General features: G+C 40.5%; 2 protein-coding genes across 5 annotated transcripts in view; both read left to right on the top strand.

Moving 5' to 3' along the window:
* nhsl2 (NHS-like 2) overlaps window positions 1–9,998 on the top strand; it is a 126,432-nt gene extending 116,434 nt beyond the window's left edge. For 3 of the 4 annotated variants that reach the window (XM_020654195.3, XM_065950696.1, XM_065950697.1), the window contains exons 7-10: window positions 37–1,204; window positions 1,382–1,679; window positions 2,325–2,442; window positions 3,137–9,998. In XM_020654195.3, the coding sequence (XP_020509851.3) occupies window positions 37–1,204; window positions 1,382–1,679; window positions 2,325–2,442; window positions 3,137–3,476 (1,924 nt within the window). In that variant the 3' untranslated portion in view covers window positions 3,477–9,998. The remainder of the gene's footprint in view (window positions 1–36; window positions 1,205–1,381; window positions 1,680–2,324; window positions 2,443–3,136) is intronic. The other variant, XM_065950694.1, reaches the window with a different exon arrangement.
* A 2,297-nt stretch (window positions 9,999–12,295) lies between these two features.
* The window catches only part of arhgap36 (Rho GTPase activating protein 36), a 50,415-nt gene continuing 44,787 nt past the window's right edge, over window positions 12,296–17,923 (top strand). The window contains exon 1 of the mRNA XM_065951001.1: window positions 12,296–12,543. Coding sequence (XP_065807073.1) covers window positions 12,436–12,543 — 108 coding nt within the window. The 5' untranslated portion in view covers window positions 12,296–12,435. The remainder of the gene's footprint in view (window positions 12,544–17,923) is intronic.

Here is a 17,923-nt window from a genome sequence, read left to right as displayed (position 1 = left end):
TTATCAACCAATTCTCCTTTTTTCTCTCTTTTAAAGGTCTCTGTCAGGCTCCAGCACCGCAACTGGTACCACCGTCATTGAATGTATGAAAGTCAGAGGTAGTTCAGAGTCCTTGCTTGATTCTCCTGCCACCTCCAGAGCCACCTCACCCTCACAACTCTCCATGGAAACGGACGTCAAGGCGTCTTCACCTTTCAGACCACCTGGACTCATGTCCCCATCAAGTGGCTATTCTAGTCAATCAGAGACTCCCACCCCAACTGTTCCACTCAGTCAAATGGCAGGGCATGGGACAACGGGGACAATGGGGACGTCGGGTTGTAAGTTGCGCCCTAAGATCCCAGAAAGGAAATCATCGCTCCCATCACCCAAAGACCCAGCTGCAAGGTCGAGATTGTCCTTTGAGATGCCTGTAAATGCCCATCTAGAGCTGTCATCCATTAAGCCAAAGCAGAAAGCTAGCAGACGGCATTCTGACACCTCAACAGCCGCAAAACCAGGAAAAGGCAGTCCCGGCTCTTCACAAGCATTGCCTGTGGTTACCCAGAATGAGCTGAAGACTATAAGGCTTCGCTCTATCTCTCGTGGTGACCTGGAAGACTGTCCTGATGGGGCCTCTGACACCATCGAAGAAGAACAGCATGGGCGTGACCTAGGTGAAGACCCAAGCCCTCCACCCACCCTACCTAAACCCAAACCCCCTGTTGCTGTCAAGCCCCCACTGCCCAAGCGACCCCTTAACCTTCTCCTCAAGTCTCCCTCCCCTTCTTCCACGTCCCCCCTCGGCCTTGATTCACCTCCTGCCTCACCCATTGATCGGCCTGTTCCCCTAGGCAACATCTACAAAGTCATGAGAAAACCCAAACCCAAAAAACCTCCCCCACAAACTGCAACAAGTCCCTCTGCTCCCCATGACTCTTCCAGTTCATCCCAAACTGCCTATGACCATTCATTCCTCCCCAACTCGCAGTCCCTCTTTGATCTTCCTCCTCTTCCAGACCCCCAGCCTCTCCTGGAAGACCCAACGATGGAGCCTGAATTTGAAGGCAATCAGGAGATCCGTCTTGGTCCTGAGGATGGAGGATCACTCCCATCACCATGCAGTAACCAGGAAGCCCCGGAGCTCCAGGACAAAAGCAAGACACTTCCCTCAAGGATGACAATCTCCTGTTTGGCAGAACTGTCAGACAAAAAGAAACCCAAGGTTAGGAACGCTTCTCTCACAAAATGGTTCATGTAGCAGGTGTCTTTGAACGTAAGATCAGCAAATGTGTCTTTAATGCAAACAATGGGAATGGAATTAGAGGTAGAGTTAAAGAAGGTAGCGATTTTATGTCTTTGTGTGATTTTTGGATGTTAATCTGTTCTTATTACTTTCCAGGTTCCACCTCCAGTACCCAAGAAGCCAAATGTCCTGCTTCTTCCCTCGTCAGCCCACTCCTCTACCAATGGAAGCACAGATAGGCAGACGCCACAGACTGACAGTCCTGTGGGTCTTCGCTCACCTGTGGGAGCATTCTCACCTGAAGAGTTTCCGAGCGCTCCCAATGTGTACGATATGCCCGAGCAGGAGGAGAATCACTTGGAAATAGATGAGGAGAGCTCTAAAGAGTCGTCTCTTCAGGATTCCTCCCTCACAGAGTTAGGAGGGAAAATGGCCAGCACTGGGATTGGAGAGGGTAAGTTTATCAGAGGCAGGTTCAAACTTTTGTCTGGACATGGGTCACAGGTTATTAAAAAATCAGACATTATCTTTTGTAAGCATCAGGTTTGAGTCAAAATACAGAGATCTTCTCTGTATTTTAACTCAATGAATTGAACCCTACCATAATGCAGAATTTGCTAAACCATGTAAGCTAATACATTTGTTTCTAATGAGTGTTGTAGAAAAAAACTGTGGTGCATCTAACCTTTCAGTTATCATTTTCTTTGCATGTGTTTAATGATAGCCTGTCAGAGCTGCTACCGTTGATTAGGATCCTTCCCTGTCGTGTTTGATGCATAACCTCATTAATCTGCTTGGGCAGATTTCTCATCTTTTAAAGTAAAGCCCTACTGCTCTAAAATTGGACCAAATCACAACAATAGGGTAGTTACTTCTGCGCGTAACAGTGCAGTTTACATCTTATATTATCTTATTATTCTCAGACAAAGTATGTGGCTATGTCATATTTTCTTCAATTGCAAGTGACAAACAAAAACAAACCAAATCAAGCAGAAATGTAAAGATATAATGTGATTAGCAAGAATCAAAAAAAGTAAAATATGCAGTTTACAAAAACACAATATGTATTGATGTGTCACGCTTTCTCTGTCTTGTTTAGAAGATTCTACAGCCAATGAGAAGACAGTACTCCATATTGCAGAGGAAACAGATGACGACTTGTTGCCCAGCACACCTGCAACACACACCACCGAGGACCTGTTCACTATTATTCACAGGTTTGAAGATAAATACGTCTTCTCAGATTTCAGACAAACAGAAATATGACATAAAGAACGATGCAATAGTATATACAAACATTGATATTACAGCAGATCCCTTTCCTCAAAAGGAGGATTGACAGGTTAAAAGTGTTACAGTTTGTTTTGACGGGCCAATCTAAGCATAGGCAAAAAACATTTCCAGCCAACAATAAGCTTGCCAGCTTATTATAACCTGGAGAATGTGACAGAAGACACTTTGCTTTGTTGAAAGGTGTGAGGCATACAGAGCATTAGGTTTCCTAGCAACGGCTACATGTATAATGGGTGACTGCACGACCAGTACTTCTTATTCAGTAATTTTTTCAGGATCTCTTTCTCTTACACTCACACACACACACACACATTACAAGAAAGCTAGTCTCCAAGCAACAAGTGTTCATGATGTTACCTTGCACAGTGCTGAAAATAGCTCAAAACGCGGAGAAGAGAAGGTTTGGAGGGAGAAAGCAAAGCACAGGAGATGCTTTCAATTCTTAATAGAGAAGATGGAGTCCCTTCTGAAGTAACACATTGTTCTCCATAAGAGAGATGTTAATTTTTTTGATTAATCCCCTCCCCTGCCCCTCACAAAGGATAGAGACTTTTGATGTTATCTTTTCTTCCTGTTCTTCATCCTTGCTAATAATCTTCCCATCCCTTCATTGCCCAGGTCCAAGCGAAAGGTTCTAGGTCGTAAGGAGCCATCGGACTCCTTCGGTAGCCGCCAGAGCCTTGTGTCGCCAGTGAAGCACAGCACCAGTGGAAGCGATCTCCGAAATCTTACCTTAGGCTGCAGTCAAAGGTCAAGCTCTCGCAACGAGAACTTCATGGCCCTGCTTCAGAAGAAAGGCAGCAAGTCTTCCAGCGGAGCAACCAGAGTCTCCGCGATGGAGCTTCTCAAAAGCACAAACCCTCTTGCGCGACGGGTCACAGAGTTTTCAACCACTATTTCAACAACCAATGAGGGGGGAGATGCGGAATCCGGGTACGGCAAACCAAACGATCAATGAAAGGTTTTGTTAACAATTGTTAACCAGGTCTGACACAGTTACCAACATATTCTACGATGCACCATTGCAGATTGGGCATTCTGACCAAAACGTCCAACTGGATCGCTCCAACTACTGGCTGACCATTTGGGCTGTCCAATCCAATTGGAGCACAATTTTGGACAAAGTAGCCCCTCCCATGGTTGAAGCACTATTGATCCCTATCAAACTGGTCCCTTTAGGAAAGTGAGAAATCTGTGGAGAGCACATGTTTTTCTTGCTGTATTTTCAACCAAAGGTGGAGGCCTTGAGGATACTCTTCAATACTGCATCCACCAAGTTTCCAGTGTTTGGGATATGCTCACTGTGGCGACTGGATGGATAAATTGAGAGATGGAGATCATATTAGGAATATGTGGATATACAGTGGATACCTTTTCTTCAGGATCCATCCTGATCAAGACATCAAGAATAATCGATGGCATACATACAGGATACTTCAAAAGAGCAGTCATCAGAGAAATCTAAGAAATAAATGGAATTAAATACAGAAGATGTGACATTTCCAAACGATATGTCAACCATTCCATGAAAAGTACCAATTGCGCCACAGCACCAACACCTGTGGAACTACATGAAATGAAGGATTACTATTTAACAATGTGATGAGACCCCAGGGAAACAAGTTCGCCCCAAACCTTGGACATCCTTGTCTTAATTCTATGGTAATCAAATACCATAGCAGGCATCCTCATTGACATTCTCAGATAACTTGGTGTTCTTATTTGAGGGGAGGAAACGAAGGAATAACCAAGAAGAACCACACGGGGGCTTTTTGCCACCAAAGATGAGGCATGTAACAGATTTCTTTGCTCATGCCCTGCCATGAACATGAACGTGGAATTTCACAAAACATTCCACAGAAGCACCCATGGTTGACATTTTCGAACGCAAGCACTTTTCTTTTTTCCTTGGCATGGACAGTTGTTTACATGGCGCAGATTTTGCATTGCTCCATTTTTCCTTTCCTTGAGAGACTCATCAATTATTATTTTTTCAGCCTTTATTTTTGTCATATATTTTTTTTCCTACACATGCTAGATGGCCATATATTGTACATGTTTAATTTGGATTGTACTGTATGTATCATGTACAAAGATAAATGTAACACATCTATCATTTGGAATCTTGGATACAAAGACTAAATATAGTGTACAGCGCAGCAAGCAGCTTGTACTACAAACTGCCCACACGATGGAGGGAACACACAGACAAAGACATTGAAGACAAGAAGAACAGACCTATCAACACAACGGCGTGTGTGTTCATACAAGTGTGTGAGGACGAAATCTTGCCTGTGGAGTTTCTGTACGGAGAGCATGAAGCAGGCCTGGTTATTAAACAGGGTTTCTATTCATTTTGGTCTCTGGTGATGGGACCAAAGGACTGTTAAAAAGACAAACAGACCAGAGGGGACCTGGCGGTGTTAGTGTGTGTATGTATGTGTGCCTGTGCGTGTATAGAGGGTAGTGCCAAGAACAATGTCAGAGAAAAAAGAGAGAAGAAAGAGAGTGTGCTGAATCTTGTGCAGGTTTATGGCATTTCCCTGACTTTGTGTGCACATGACGATTGGACATTTTGTGTTGTGTGAATGTGTGCTTTCTCCATCATCATCCCACGCTCCCATCCCCCAAAACCCCTGCCTTTCTTGGGATAGGATTAAAATGAACTAAGCCTCTCTACACCCGCACATTACTGAACCACAAGGGTTCTGGAGCGATGCGGGTTTCCGGGACTCCAAGGGGACAATGCGACCAAAAGATCAAGAGGATTCCAGAACCAAGAGGATTCCAGGATGCCTGGTCAAGTTTGGAATTCCAGAATGGGGTTTGGGGGGGACGTATGAATCCTAAGCCACCAGAGCTCGACTGTCAGCAGTGTCGCATAGTGGCGTTACAGGGCACATGAGCTGTTTCTGTTATTTGCCGTCCTCATTTTCACACGCCGTCTCTTTGGTCTCACAGGGTAGCTGCGATCAGCTCCCTCCTCCTCCTCCTCCTTCTCCTCCTTTCCGCTCGTTCCTCTCCTCCTCCTCCTCCCTTCATCACCGTTGGAGCACACACTCCATCTGTCTCTCTGCATTCAGCATCATCTCTAATTTTCACTCCCCTAACCCTCTCTTCTGGCAACACACAGTAGCGCACTTTTACTGCAACCTCTCTCTGTTTTCACACGTAGCATTGCCTCTGTTATCTTCCCTTCACTTTTTTGACACACCATCCCCTTTCTCTACCACATCTCTTTTCTCTCCTCCTCTTCTCCACCTCTCTGCATTCAGTCTATGCATCTGAGCTTGGCAGGCGACACGACACCGGATGAATGTCAATGAATGACTGTTAAGAACATTGATGCTGTGCTTTATTTCAGAGTGAACAAAACATTGTTTTATCAGCGCTTATCTTATGCCTTCTCTCTTTCTTGCTCTCTGAGTTTTTATACTTTTTCTTTAACTTGCTTTGGAGTATCCATGTAAGATGAAATTGACATGGATGGATGAATGATTGGATAGGATATGTGTGTGAACAGAAAAAGGCAGGGTTTGAATGTGGATTTGGACAAACGACCTTGACATTTGGAAGCTGAACAGACCACCCTGAAGTCTCTGGCTGACCCTCACTTCTGGATTACTGTCTGAGAATTAAGATTACTAGTGGTTCAGCTCAAACACCTGATTTATCCGTTGCATGGATGGACTGTGTGGAGAGAGGAAAGAACCTTTCATCTCTTGACTCCTAGTCGTCAAACTATCCCTCGGTGCTATTGAGTCGGAGTTCCCCCTAATTGATGGAAAGGAGAAACCACAAATAACAGGAGCGTAAAAACAAACTCCTTCACACACATCCCTCAGTCTTTCAGGTCTTTGTGGCAAAAAAAAAAGAGATAAAGATTTGAAAAGTGCATAAATCTATCACCATCTATGATGACTAGTCAAGTGACGCTTGTTTTAAATATTTAGTGAATGAAAAAGATAAACCTATAAAACTCTGTGTTTGTTTGCCTTGTATACTGAATCATGGGCGTGTTGCTGCAGCGCCTTCTGTGTTTTTTTATTTGTTATTTTTTTTATTTGAACTGCCTTTGTAGTACACTCAACAAACACAAGCTTTCTCAAAACCTGGCCAAAGCATTGGTAAAGGGAGTATTTTTAAACCTGTAAAGGACTTCTGTTGTTCCCAGTGTGTGCTACAAGTGACTCCAATATCTAAAGTATTTAACTAACAAATAGTTTGCCCAAATCTGAACACACTGACCACATTCACACGGTGACTTTTGTCAATCGTAAGACTTAAAAAACTTGGAATACAGTGGTCTGTTTTAACATTATTACCTGAGAGGGATGTCAGAGGATAACAGCCACAGTGTGAATATGGTTATTGTAAGACAAGGTCAGGCAGGGTAGTGATCAGAAAAGTGAAGTTGATAAAACTACATTATTTGAAATGTACTCATGGCTTTTGTTCAAAATTCTGGAACAGAGACAACAAGTACAGTGTTAGGAGAGAGGACATTTGTTTCAGGGTGTGTACAGAGTGCAACTAAATATGGCGTATACTATATTAGGAGAAATGTGCCACCTTCAGCATATGTTCAGGATCAGCAAACAACACTGTTCCTGTGTAGACAGATGGCAGATTTCTTCAACCCGCCTGTCAAAACCGGAGGTACAAACAATAAAAGAAAAGACATGTGTACACTGGTGAAAGGATGCCAAGCCCTACGTACGGATACAATCATCTAAAATTTAGAGAAAAGTGTCTATTTATGAAAATTTTATAAATATTTTTGAGGCAGAGTTGTGAAGGCATAAATGATCTTATTGTTCTGCTTGGACATCAATGGAAATGTGGTGCCATATTTTTGCTACTGTTTACTTATTTTAATAACCAACATACTGAAAAAGAAACAATTTGCCCTCATTGAATTTGGTTGATCCCCCGGTCCTTCCCATAGGCAGGACGGGCAGATATGGTACCTTGAAGTAGCTGGGATTTAATCGACCATTAAGAATATTTAAGCCTAAAAGACGGCTCTGCCTCCAAGAACTGTCCGTAGAATTGAATTGACAATATATTATATTGAAAATGTCTTTCTATAAAGTGTAAAAATAGAGCTGACATGAGATATATATTAAATATATAGTCCATTTTTCCCATCTTAAGGAAAAAGGTAGGGAGAGGAAAGGGAAGGGGAGAAGGTTTGATTCTGTCAAATGTTTTGAGATTGCCATCACATATTCCCTCATCTTTACCTGCACCTCCCCTCTTTCCTCTCAGCTGTCGTGTGACTCAGAAGAGTTATTATATAAAAAAAGCTTTTCCCCTCACTCTCTTGTTAAAAGGTATGGCACAGCCAGAAAGTACAGAACACTGCAATTGGCCATTAGTTTGGTTTGATTTTACAGTTATTCCCTGTGGACACAGACAACAGCCAAGTAGGGAAATAGCAACCTGAGCAATGTTGCTACTATACATATAGGCTATTAGAGCAATCTTGATAAGTGAGCCTCAAAGGTGAACACTTTTCTCTAACTATTGACCTATGTTTACATCTTTATCTTTTGTAATTAGCGTTAATTGGTCAGTCTGTTCCCAGATTATTTTGTTATGATTTATGGAATTTGGGTGTTGGTACAAGAGAGTGAAAAAGGGTGAAAAGAACAACAGAGTACGACGGATAATGCTAGCAGATTTGGGCCAAAGAGAATCTTGAATTTAAGGGGTTGCCAGAGGTTGGGGGTTTACACTGTTTGGATATGTTATGGGTACTTTTGAGTAGAAACTGATGTCCCTTGCATGTAAACCCCCTCCTCCGGCCTATGAAAGCAAATATAAACTCCACTTTAACCCCAGTTAAGGGGCTTTACAGGCAGCTTTTAAAGACACAGAGATTAAAAAAAATTAGAGAACATAAATAGAGAGAGAAACAGACAGAGTTATTGGAATTAATTCTATTTTTGTTATTCCCCATTGACAAAGACATATTTAAAGGAATATTCCATGTATGTATTGAATAACCTGTTTCCCTGCCCCATCCAGTGGTGTGATCTGTAGCTGCAAGGTGGCGTCACACACAAAAGCTCCCCTCTGCAGCCAGGACATGCCAATGTGATGAAATGATAATTATATCATTATAAATAAATTATTTTTCTTGCTTAAAAAAACCCAGTGTTTTTCCTAATTCCCGCCTGTTGTTTGTGCTTTGCACCCTTGCTTGTCTTCAAGGTTACTTTCTGCATCCGTATTAATGAGTTTCCCTCAAGACTCAACCACACTTCTGTTAATTAGGAGTTTCTTTCTTCACAGAGTACCAAGAGATGCTAACCCAAACCTTCTGATCCAAAGTTTACTCATTAAGGACATTTTGTCTCAACATTGCTAAGCATACTCACTAGGAGAAGTTGGGTAATAAAAGAAAATCCTCTGTATTCAGTGTAGAGAAGATATTTCATATTTGCCGCTCATTAAACAGAACCTTGAACAATTTCTAAGACAAGTTTCATATACTACTTGTTAGTCCCAAATTGATAAATTACAGATTTGTAGATGGAGATGCTGAAACAACAAAGAAGACTCCCATCCCCTCTGATTCAGATCCTGTCAATCTGTCTGTTTACCCACAGTCAGGGGAACACTAAGCTTAAGGTAAAGCTATACAGTTGGAACCTTAAGACCCTCGTCATTATTATTTATATTGTGCTTCAGAGTTTGAGACGGGGCTGCAAGGCAAATTTGTTACTGTACTAAGTAAAATGACATCACTTTTGTGAACACTGCTTAATGAAATTCCCATTTTTGAAAAATTTTGGCATCTGAAAAGGTGGTGATATAAGACCTTGTACTGTTGTCTAAGCCTTGGCGTCCTGAAATTTTGGCCGGATCCATGCCTTCTGGCAGATACTAGACAAAGTCTTGGGGTCCTTTTTCTTGAGAAACCTTTCAGCTCAGGATCTACCACAAAGTCGATGATCTTTAAATCAACCAATAAGCATAAAAATGACTCAAACATTTATCTACTTTTTTAACACTAAATAACTCTTGGAATATAATGAAAGCCCAAATATCCAACATGCAAAACAGTTTGGAGGATAAGTGGGTGGAATACGTTTGTAGCTGTAAAAACCAGATCAGCAGTGCCAGTGTTTATTTAGAAGCATCAGTTTGCATGCATATTCAAAGCCTTGGGAGATGCTGGAGTTGTATCTGTAATTTTGTTTATATGGTGTACACTGTCGGAGCTCTGGGCGGAAAAAAAAAGTTTGTTTTCATAATCAGTTGCCCTCTCCTCCATGACGTAGGGAGTCAGCGCCCACTGCAAAAAACAAACTTCCCTAATTATCTTACCAAGACTTTCCTGGGCTGTCTCATTTAAGTGGGTGTGTAAGTGTGTGCTGTCATTGTGAGGACCAATTATCAAATTATGTTTTGTGAGGACGTTTGTGAAAAGTTACAACATTTTATTAAATCATTACATTGTGAAAGGTCAGTTTAGTCCTAAGTTATTTTGATATTTCAGTTAGTGTTGGGGGCTTGGGATTTATTATTGCCCCATTAGGGCAGATAGTAGATTTTCTGAAATTTAAAAAGGGCATATTTGTGTGTGTGTGTGTGTGTGTGTGTGTGTGTGTGTGTGTGTGTGTGTGTGTGTGTGTGTGTGTGTGTGTTTGGTTGTCCATCAGGGCTTCTTCTGCAGAGTGTTTAATCTTCCAGCTCTATAATGACATTCTCTCAGTTAATTGCTTCCTTCCTACACAAACACGCACATCCATTCACACACACACATTCACTCACACACGCACACACACCAACAAAAAAACCCAACATGCACGCGCATCGTTTTCACCCTCTGTGGTGATAACTGTTTCTCTTTGGACACGAGAGCCATCTAGTGGCTTTAAATGATCAGTGCAACACATAAACACATTCTAAATGAAATCATTTATATAATATGATTAATTCTTATGTAATTAAAGGGAAACTTGCACTTGTACTATAAAGTTAGACAAAAACAATAACACAAAGAAAACAGGAATCTATGTATGTTTAAAAATTGATTGGATTAAAACATTTTTTTTAGATCCAAGATTCTCTCATAAATTACTAAAATACTGGACAAGAGGAGAGAGAGAAAACATTAAAGTGGTAGTGATACATATTTATAATTGACTGATACCTTAAAAGATAATGTTAAAGATAATTTTGTGTTTTTAATCTAATTTGTGGTCTCATAGCTTTCTTATATTTTAACTTGACTAGAGAAATGCTGGAGAGGGTTAAGTCAGTTAGATGTAAGGTAAAATGCTTAAAACATAACAAAATACATCACATAAAAATAAGTATTGAACTGTTTTCCTTGATAGGAGGTCCTGCTTATCAAACCAAAATACAGAATTTAGAATAAGTATTAGTAAGAATTATTGAAAATATATTCTTTGTTGAGGCCACGTTAATGTATTTTCTGTTTATATTCTATTTTGCATTTCTTAAACTTACTTTAATGCACATTTAACCATCCTACACAGTGAGTACACTTACTGAAGCACAAGGTGAGAAGTTAAAACACTAGGGGTCAGCAGAGACAACATAGTAGCTGTAAAGTCACAGCAGGGAAAAACCTTAAAACATTTTTTATTGTGTAGTCTCTGTATGTCAGAAAACAATACTGCTATATTAGATTATTTTCAAAAATGTAAACAGGTGTGTGAGAAGGAAAAAAAATAGCAGAAACAGATATATATCTTTACCCATCACAATGATTATTTTATCGTATATGTATAATAATTTAATACAGATAATGTGGTTTAAACAGATTCCAATCAGTGTACATATAGATATTAGTAAAGGTCATGAACTGTGGGCACTTCCAGAGTGGACAGTGTGTTTGTGTGTGTGCGTGTGTGTAAGCTGATTCAGCAGAGTGATTACTGTAACAGCTTCATAATAAAATGCTCAAATTTAATTACATCTCTGTCTATTGCTGCCTCGCACACAAATATGCACACATACACACACATACAGTGTGTGTTTTCATCACTGAAGAGGACATCCCATTGACTCACATTCACTTTTGCGAGACATACCTCAATTTTAATCATAACTCCTGTTTGTGTTGGCCTAGCTTGGACTTAAAGCTAGCCTTAAACAGAGCTTGATTTTTCAAATTCAACAAATTGCCTAATGAGGGCTTGCAGAACATTTTGTCCCCAAATGCAATGTGGGTCCCCGCAATTTGTGTAATCAGATTAATGACCCCACATTGTCAATAAAACCAGGTGACACACACACACACTAAAAACCCAAACAGCAGGGAAGGTTCTTTCATCATGGCCAAACTACCAAGCTCCACTCTTCCTGTTTCTGACAGTCCAGAGCATGCCATGTTATCTATGACACACACGCACTTGACGCACGCATGCATTCACGCACACATGGGAAGCAGCTAAAACAGGAAGTACTGACAGCAATCTGTACTCAAAACAGAGACAGAAAAGAGTGAGATGAGAAATGATCACTTCCTGGAGATTTTTTACAAGTCAGAGATTATTCACAAATTAAATTATTCAAAAGAAGAGGAGATGAAAGAGGAAAAATGAGAGGGAGGGAAATGGTTTTTAAAGCCAAGAAACTGTTGAGTAAATTGCAGTAGAAGAGGAAAAGAGAGAGGAAGTGGAACCAAAACAGAAACAGGGAGGGATGAGGGAGTGAATTCATGTGGGGAGGAGAAAGAGGGGTGGAGGGAGGAGTAACGGCAAGTGCAGGAGAGAAGGAGGAGTGGAGAAGAGAGAAAGCAGCAACATTTGAAAGGAGAGGAAGCAACAGAAAGAGGGGAAAGAAGAAGATTTAAAGTTTTTTTTAACAGCCTGGTTATTGGGAGTACCTGTGAAGACGAGGAAGGGCCACACACACATGCAGACGCCTGACTGATGCTCCTACTGGATGGACTATTCACATCCAGTTCGCCTCCTCCTCTTCCTCCAGCCGTGCACGTAGAGGATCGACCTGTGCGATCAGACATGCATTTCTTCTATGTGGTAGGTGACACATGTGTGTGCGTGGATCTGGTTGCATGTGTGTGTAAGTGTGTTTATGTATGTTTGTTTTTGTTGCTGTGCAAAACCTCATTCTGCATTTTTTCCATTTTATGTGAAATATGCTGACAGGCTGGGAACTTGTCTGTGAAATGCTGAGAAATGGAAAAAAAACATTGCTATAATTTGTGTGGTTTTTTTTTTTTGTAAAAAAAAACCCAAATCTTGCGTGTGGTAATAACTGTTGATCACAACTTTTTCATTTCTACATCAGTCATGAAAAAAGATAAAAGTCATCAAAAAGCAACATGATAAGTAAAATCTCTGATTTTATCTCAGTTTATCAGGTTTTTTTTTCAGGCTTTAGTCATTCGTGTTTCATTAAATTCAGCCGGATTTGGTCGAGCTTATTTATAACAACAATTTGAAAATGTTGTCACTAGACCAAAAGACACAACTCCAGTATGATTAAAGTGAAATAACGTAGTACGTAACCTAAAGAATAGACTGTGCTTGTTTGTCTTGTAAAGTGGGGACTGTAGTTCTTTAATCGTCCATTTTTCATTTAACGCAACTAGATTGTGTCAAGCTACTTTTTACAAAACTTTCCAATCACACAAAAAAGTCACAACTCATAAAAAGTTGTTTATCTTGTAAAGTGGGGACCGTTGTACGTTAAAACTCCCTGGATATCGTTAAAGTAGTTCATGTCTCATAACTATTCTCAAACTTTAAGACACCATTTCTATTCAATAAATCAAAAGTTGAATTACGACACAAGCAAGCTGCAAATAGGGTCTCCTTTTATGGACTTGGAATCAAAGGCTCCAACTCTGATTACATGTTTATTAGTCACCTGAAGTCTATGGTTCTTTTTATATCCATGTTTTTTATTGCACTGTCATCAAACTTGGCTGGGTTTCCTGTCAGTAAGCTTCAAACTTTGCCCCTAACGACACTGCTCCTGTAATATATATAAAAAACAGTTAAATCATTTCTTATTTGGCCTCCAGGACCGAAATCATCAAATTGGAATGACCTCTGTGTAGTTTCCTTGTGTTGTAAATGGCTTAAAATGATAATTTTAATGTAATTTTTCAGCACTTTGTTTGACTTTTAGCCCATTGATGTTGTATATAAGTCCCTTAAGAACCTTTCTAGTCTTTCATTATAGGAGTATTTAGACCAGGTCTGTGATGGTCCCTCCTGTAGCTTGACTAATTTCTTTTAAAAGAACTAGAAGATGAATTTCTCACTACTCTTCAAGACTTTGTCACCCGATGTATGGAGGCTGTGGTCCTCCAGGCGGGCGGCTTGGGTTCAGATCCGACCTGTGGCTCCATTCCAGCATGTCGTTCCCAACTCTCTCTCCCCCCCAATTTCTGGCTCTATCCACTGCCCTGTCTCTAAAATAAAGGCATAAATAGCCCAAAAGTAAAACTTGAAAAAAAAAGAAATTTGGCTAGCCTTAGTCACTAACTTTGCTAAGATATATTTGTGGGCTTTTTGTGTCTTTATCTGAGAGATAGGACAGTTGATATATTAAGAAATCAGGGAGAGAGAGAATGGGGAACAACTTGCAGGAAAGGAGCCACAGGTCGGAATCGAGCCCGGGCTGCCCGCCAGGCCTCCACACATGGGGAGCGCGTCACCAGAGCCCTAACTTTTAATATTCAAACAACAGTTTACATGGTATGGTTAGCTCTGTTTCTGTTTTCTTTATACCACAATATACACCACACTGGATAATATCATCACTAGTACCATCATGTACACATTTTATGCCACAAATTTTGATAGCTCTTGTTAATTTTATTTATTTATTTTTAATTACAAGGACCAAGAAATTAACACAATACACAACAAACCACAACAACAACAACATACAGACACATTACAACAAAACAAAAAACGAACAAAGATTAACAACAGCAGTTTTCACAACCCGTAGAGCTAAATAAAATCATTCATATTCTATTCAATTGTATTTGATGTTCCTATACACATTACACTGAACCATTCCTCTTTCAGAAATATTACCAATGGGGACCATTTCCTTACAAAAACCTCAAGAGGACCTCTGAGTACATGAGATAATCTCTCCAAAGGCAAGATGGACATCAGTTTTTCATCAGTTTCAGCTCTTGTTAATTTAAACCACTGAAATGGCACGATAGAAACTTAAGATGAAAGAACTCACCATTAGCATCAGATTACCACGGTACTGTTTTTGGTAAGGTTGCTCTAAAGCACCACTTTGCCATCCCTGCCAAAACAAAGTTTCACAGAATCTTAAACCTTTATCAGTGCAAATTTTAAACCTTTCTCCCTCCCTCAACAGTCAGACATAACAAGACAGCTGCATCACTTTTCTCTCTCAAACTTGTATTTTCTGCATCTGCCCATCTGTCATCTTGTGTTTCACTCTCTCTGCACAACATCCCTCTCTTTCTCTCTCTCTCTCTCTTCCCCATCTGTCTCTCCGCAGCCTCCGCCACGGAGACGTTCAGTCAGTGTGGCTCAATCATGTTTCCTGCTTGTCTTTTTGATTTGTGTATCAGAGTCTGGAACTTTCTGTGGCTTCATGAAATGGCCAAATCCCATTAATGTTCAAACTATTTAAGAACTGGACGTTCCAGCTATGACCCTTTCCCCTTTTGCAGTATTTGAACAGCTGTCGGTGTTGGTTTTCATATTGTTGTTGTGTTTGTGAGGTGTTTAAATGTCAACTTCATGTTTTGAAGGTCAGTGATGCTTGATATTTCAACTGTCCATCTTTCTTAAGTTCCACTTTTTGCTCACTGTTTAAAGCTTGAAGACTGAACCGAGCTGCCTCTAATACACAATACACAGAAATAACTTTTCTGAAAAATCTAAGTGACTCTTTGTGTACAGATGGTTACAACTTCTATTCTATTACAACCTAATTGTTTTTTTGAATTTCTGTTCATAGAAAGAGGTCTTGACTAGGGTTGGGGTGGGGGAGGGTAAGGGGCCTCGGTCTCCATAGGAACTAGGGAACATGGCGGGATTATGACAATCAGCAGCGATACACAAATATAGTCACATCACTTATGACATATACGTTTTGTTTAATAAGGTAATTTCAAGCATTCTAAATTTCAACTGCCTGTAGACAAGCAGCAAAACCTTCCCAGTTTGGCCACTGCGGTCAAGACAGTCTAGCTCCACCGCTGGAAGAAAGAAACTTGAAATAGAAATACGTATTAACATATTTAAAATATTTCAGTGTTTTTCAACATCACGACATGATACAGAAAGTACAAATTTACACTCCAAGTCTTTCCTGAAGGAGTATCTAATTAACTTCGTATTCTGAAATTTCACTTTTGGCTTAGATACTTCATTCTTTGTTCAAACTTACGAAATCGGATGATTTGCAGTCTGTTTTTTGAAATGCGCTTGAACGGTATTTATGTGTCTGCTGCTGGGGTTATTGCCGAACGTCCTAATAATGAACACCACATGTCATCAGACGGGGAAGAGGGGAGATAAAGTTGCAGGGCACAAAGTGGAAGGTGGAGGTGCTGAAGATGTAGAGGAAGATGAGGAGGAGGAGGGTGGAGGGTGGGGGTCCATCCATCAGTGATGAAAGTTGAGTAGAAACACGAGGGCGTGACTCGTTTAGAGACGCTGGGTTTGTTTTTGACCCCCGGGGCTGCGGAGACGTATACGTCTCTGTCACCACAAACCTCATCTCTGGTGTCACCTCCGATCTGTTTCGGGTTTCGAACCAACTCTGAGAGTAAAATTCCACACAAAGGAGTCAACTAATTTTTTTTTTTACCACAACATGATCAAGGAAGCGTGAACAAGACTTTCTTTAATGGAAGTCAATGGGATTAAGGTAGGACTCACTTAAGGTTGGCCTTTTGGTTGAGCAGCTTTTGTAAAAATAGTGTAGGAGTGACGTTTCGTTCATTAATGCAAGTTAATTTTTGTCTGAAAATGTTGGAAAGTTTGAACTGATTTCAAACCACTTGCTTATTTGAGCCATTTTTATGCATGCATTGGCTTTTCCGGTTTAATTTCCACCCCCATTTTTAACAGAATAATCAGTGATATTTCCCGTCTCATGTCCCTTATTCTCTTTGAAACACAGGAAGGAAAATGTTCACATTGTCTGCTTCTGCTCTTTTGAAGAGTCCACTGAAGGAATTCAAAATAAGGAATTACATACATCTGGAGTCATGCTCTAAATTCTGTGGTAATTGGCTCCACTGGCAGTATCTGCTTATTTTGCCTCTGGCCATCTTTAGTGTGTGTTTGGTTGTTGTTTTGTCTGTTGGACTAATTTTGTTTAGTCTGCAACCTTCTGTCCTCTTATATTGATATCATTTGAACTCCGGGGTTTGAGCGTATTCTTGACAACAATTTTAAAGTCCAGTTCTTAGATTTTTATTCGCCATCTGCTTGGTAGAAGAAATACTTTTTTCTTAACATTTGGCCTGGTAGAAATTATGTAATTTGGGGAAACAAGTGAATGCTTTGTGCAAGTAAAACCCATTTAGTATGACTCATTTATGTGCTTTTAGTCATAATAAGCACAAAAACAAAAAGATTCATGTGTGAATGCAATACAGCAACCTTTTTCACTCAGACTTCATCTGGAGTTTTTAAAAACGTCTCCCTTTTGATTTTATGAACGATACGTGTTATCCATAGTTAGGCGTGTAGCTGACATGATTGACAGGTGGGCGCGATGTAATGGTTCGTTCGTCTTAAAACCGGCCTCAGCTCCAACTCTCAGCCGGTCGTTAGGGCTGAGACAGGATTTCCAACATGGCGGCTGCTGCCAATGAGCCTCCGGAGCCCCCTTCAGGAACAGATGGCTGACATCACTCAGGCCTTGTCCATTAATATTTACAGTCTATTGTTGATTATGTGATTCAGTCAAATTAAAATGTGTGGTTTTAATTTTCCTCTGTCTTTTTTTATAAATCTCAATGCAATCGCCAACGTTTTGCAGAACACAGAAAAATTATATTTTGTTGAACCTTTTCATTGGAATGAATCCTCTTCACGCTGCTGATGCTCTCATGGTTTGTGTTCATCTGTTTATGCAGTCGTGTGTGAGTGTGCGTGTGTCGGCTGTGGTTTGTGAGAGAGTGCCAGTGCCTTCAGGGTGTCCTCATAAACAGTGTGTGTGTCTGTGTGTGTGTGTGTGTGTGTGTGTGTGTGTGTGTGTGTGTGTGTGTGTGTGTAATCTCCCATCAGTTATATAAGCAGTGTTCAGCGGGTACGACCAGCTGCAGGTTCACTGCAGGAAGAGAAAAAGAGTCATTTATTCAGAGTCACTAACTTACTGAACTCCCTGATCCCTTGGATCTGTAACTAACTTTTCTGTTGCTTCTATGAAAGT

This window comes from Labrus bergylta, chromosome 22, assembly GCF_963930695.1.
Source record: "Labrus bergylta chromosome 22, fLabBer1.1, whole genome shotgun sequence".
NCBI classification, from domain to species: domain Eukaryota; kingdom Metazoa; phylum Chordata; class Actinopteri; order Labriformes; family Labridae; genus Labrus; species Labrus bergylta.
This window is presented reverse-complemented; position numbering and strand designations above follow the sequence as displayed.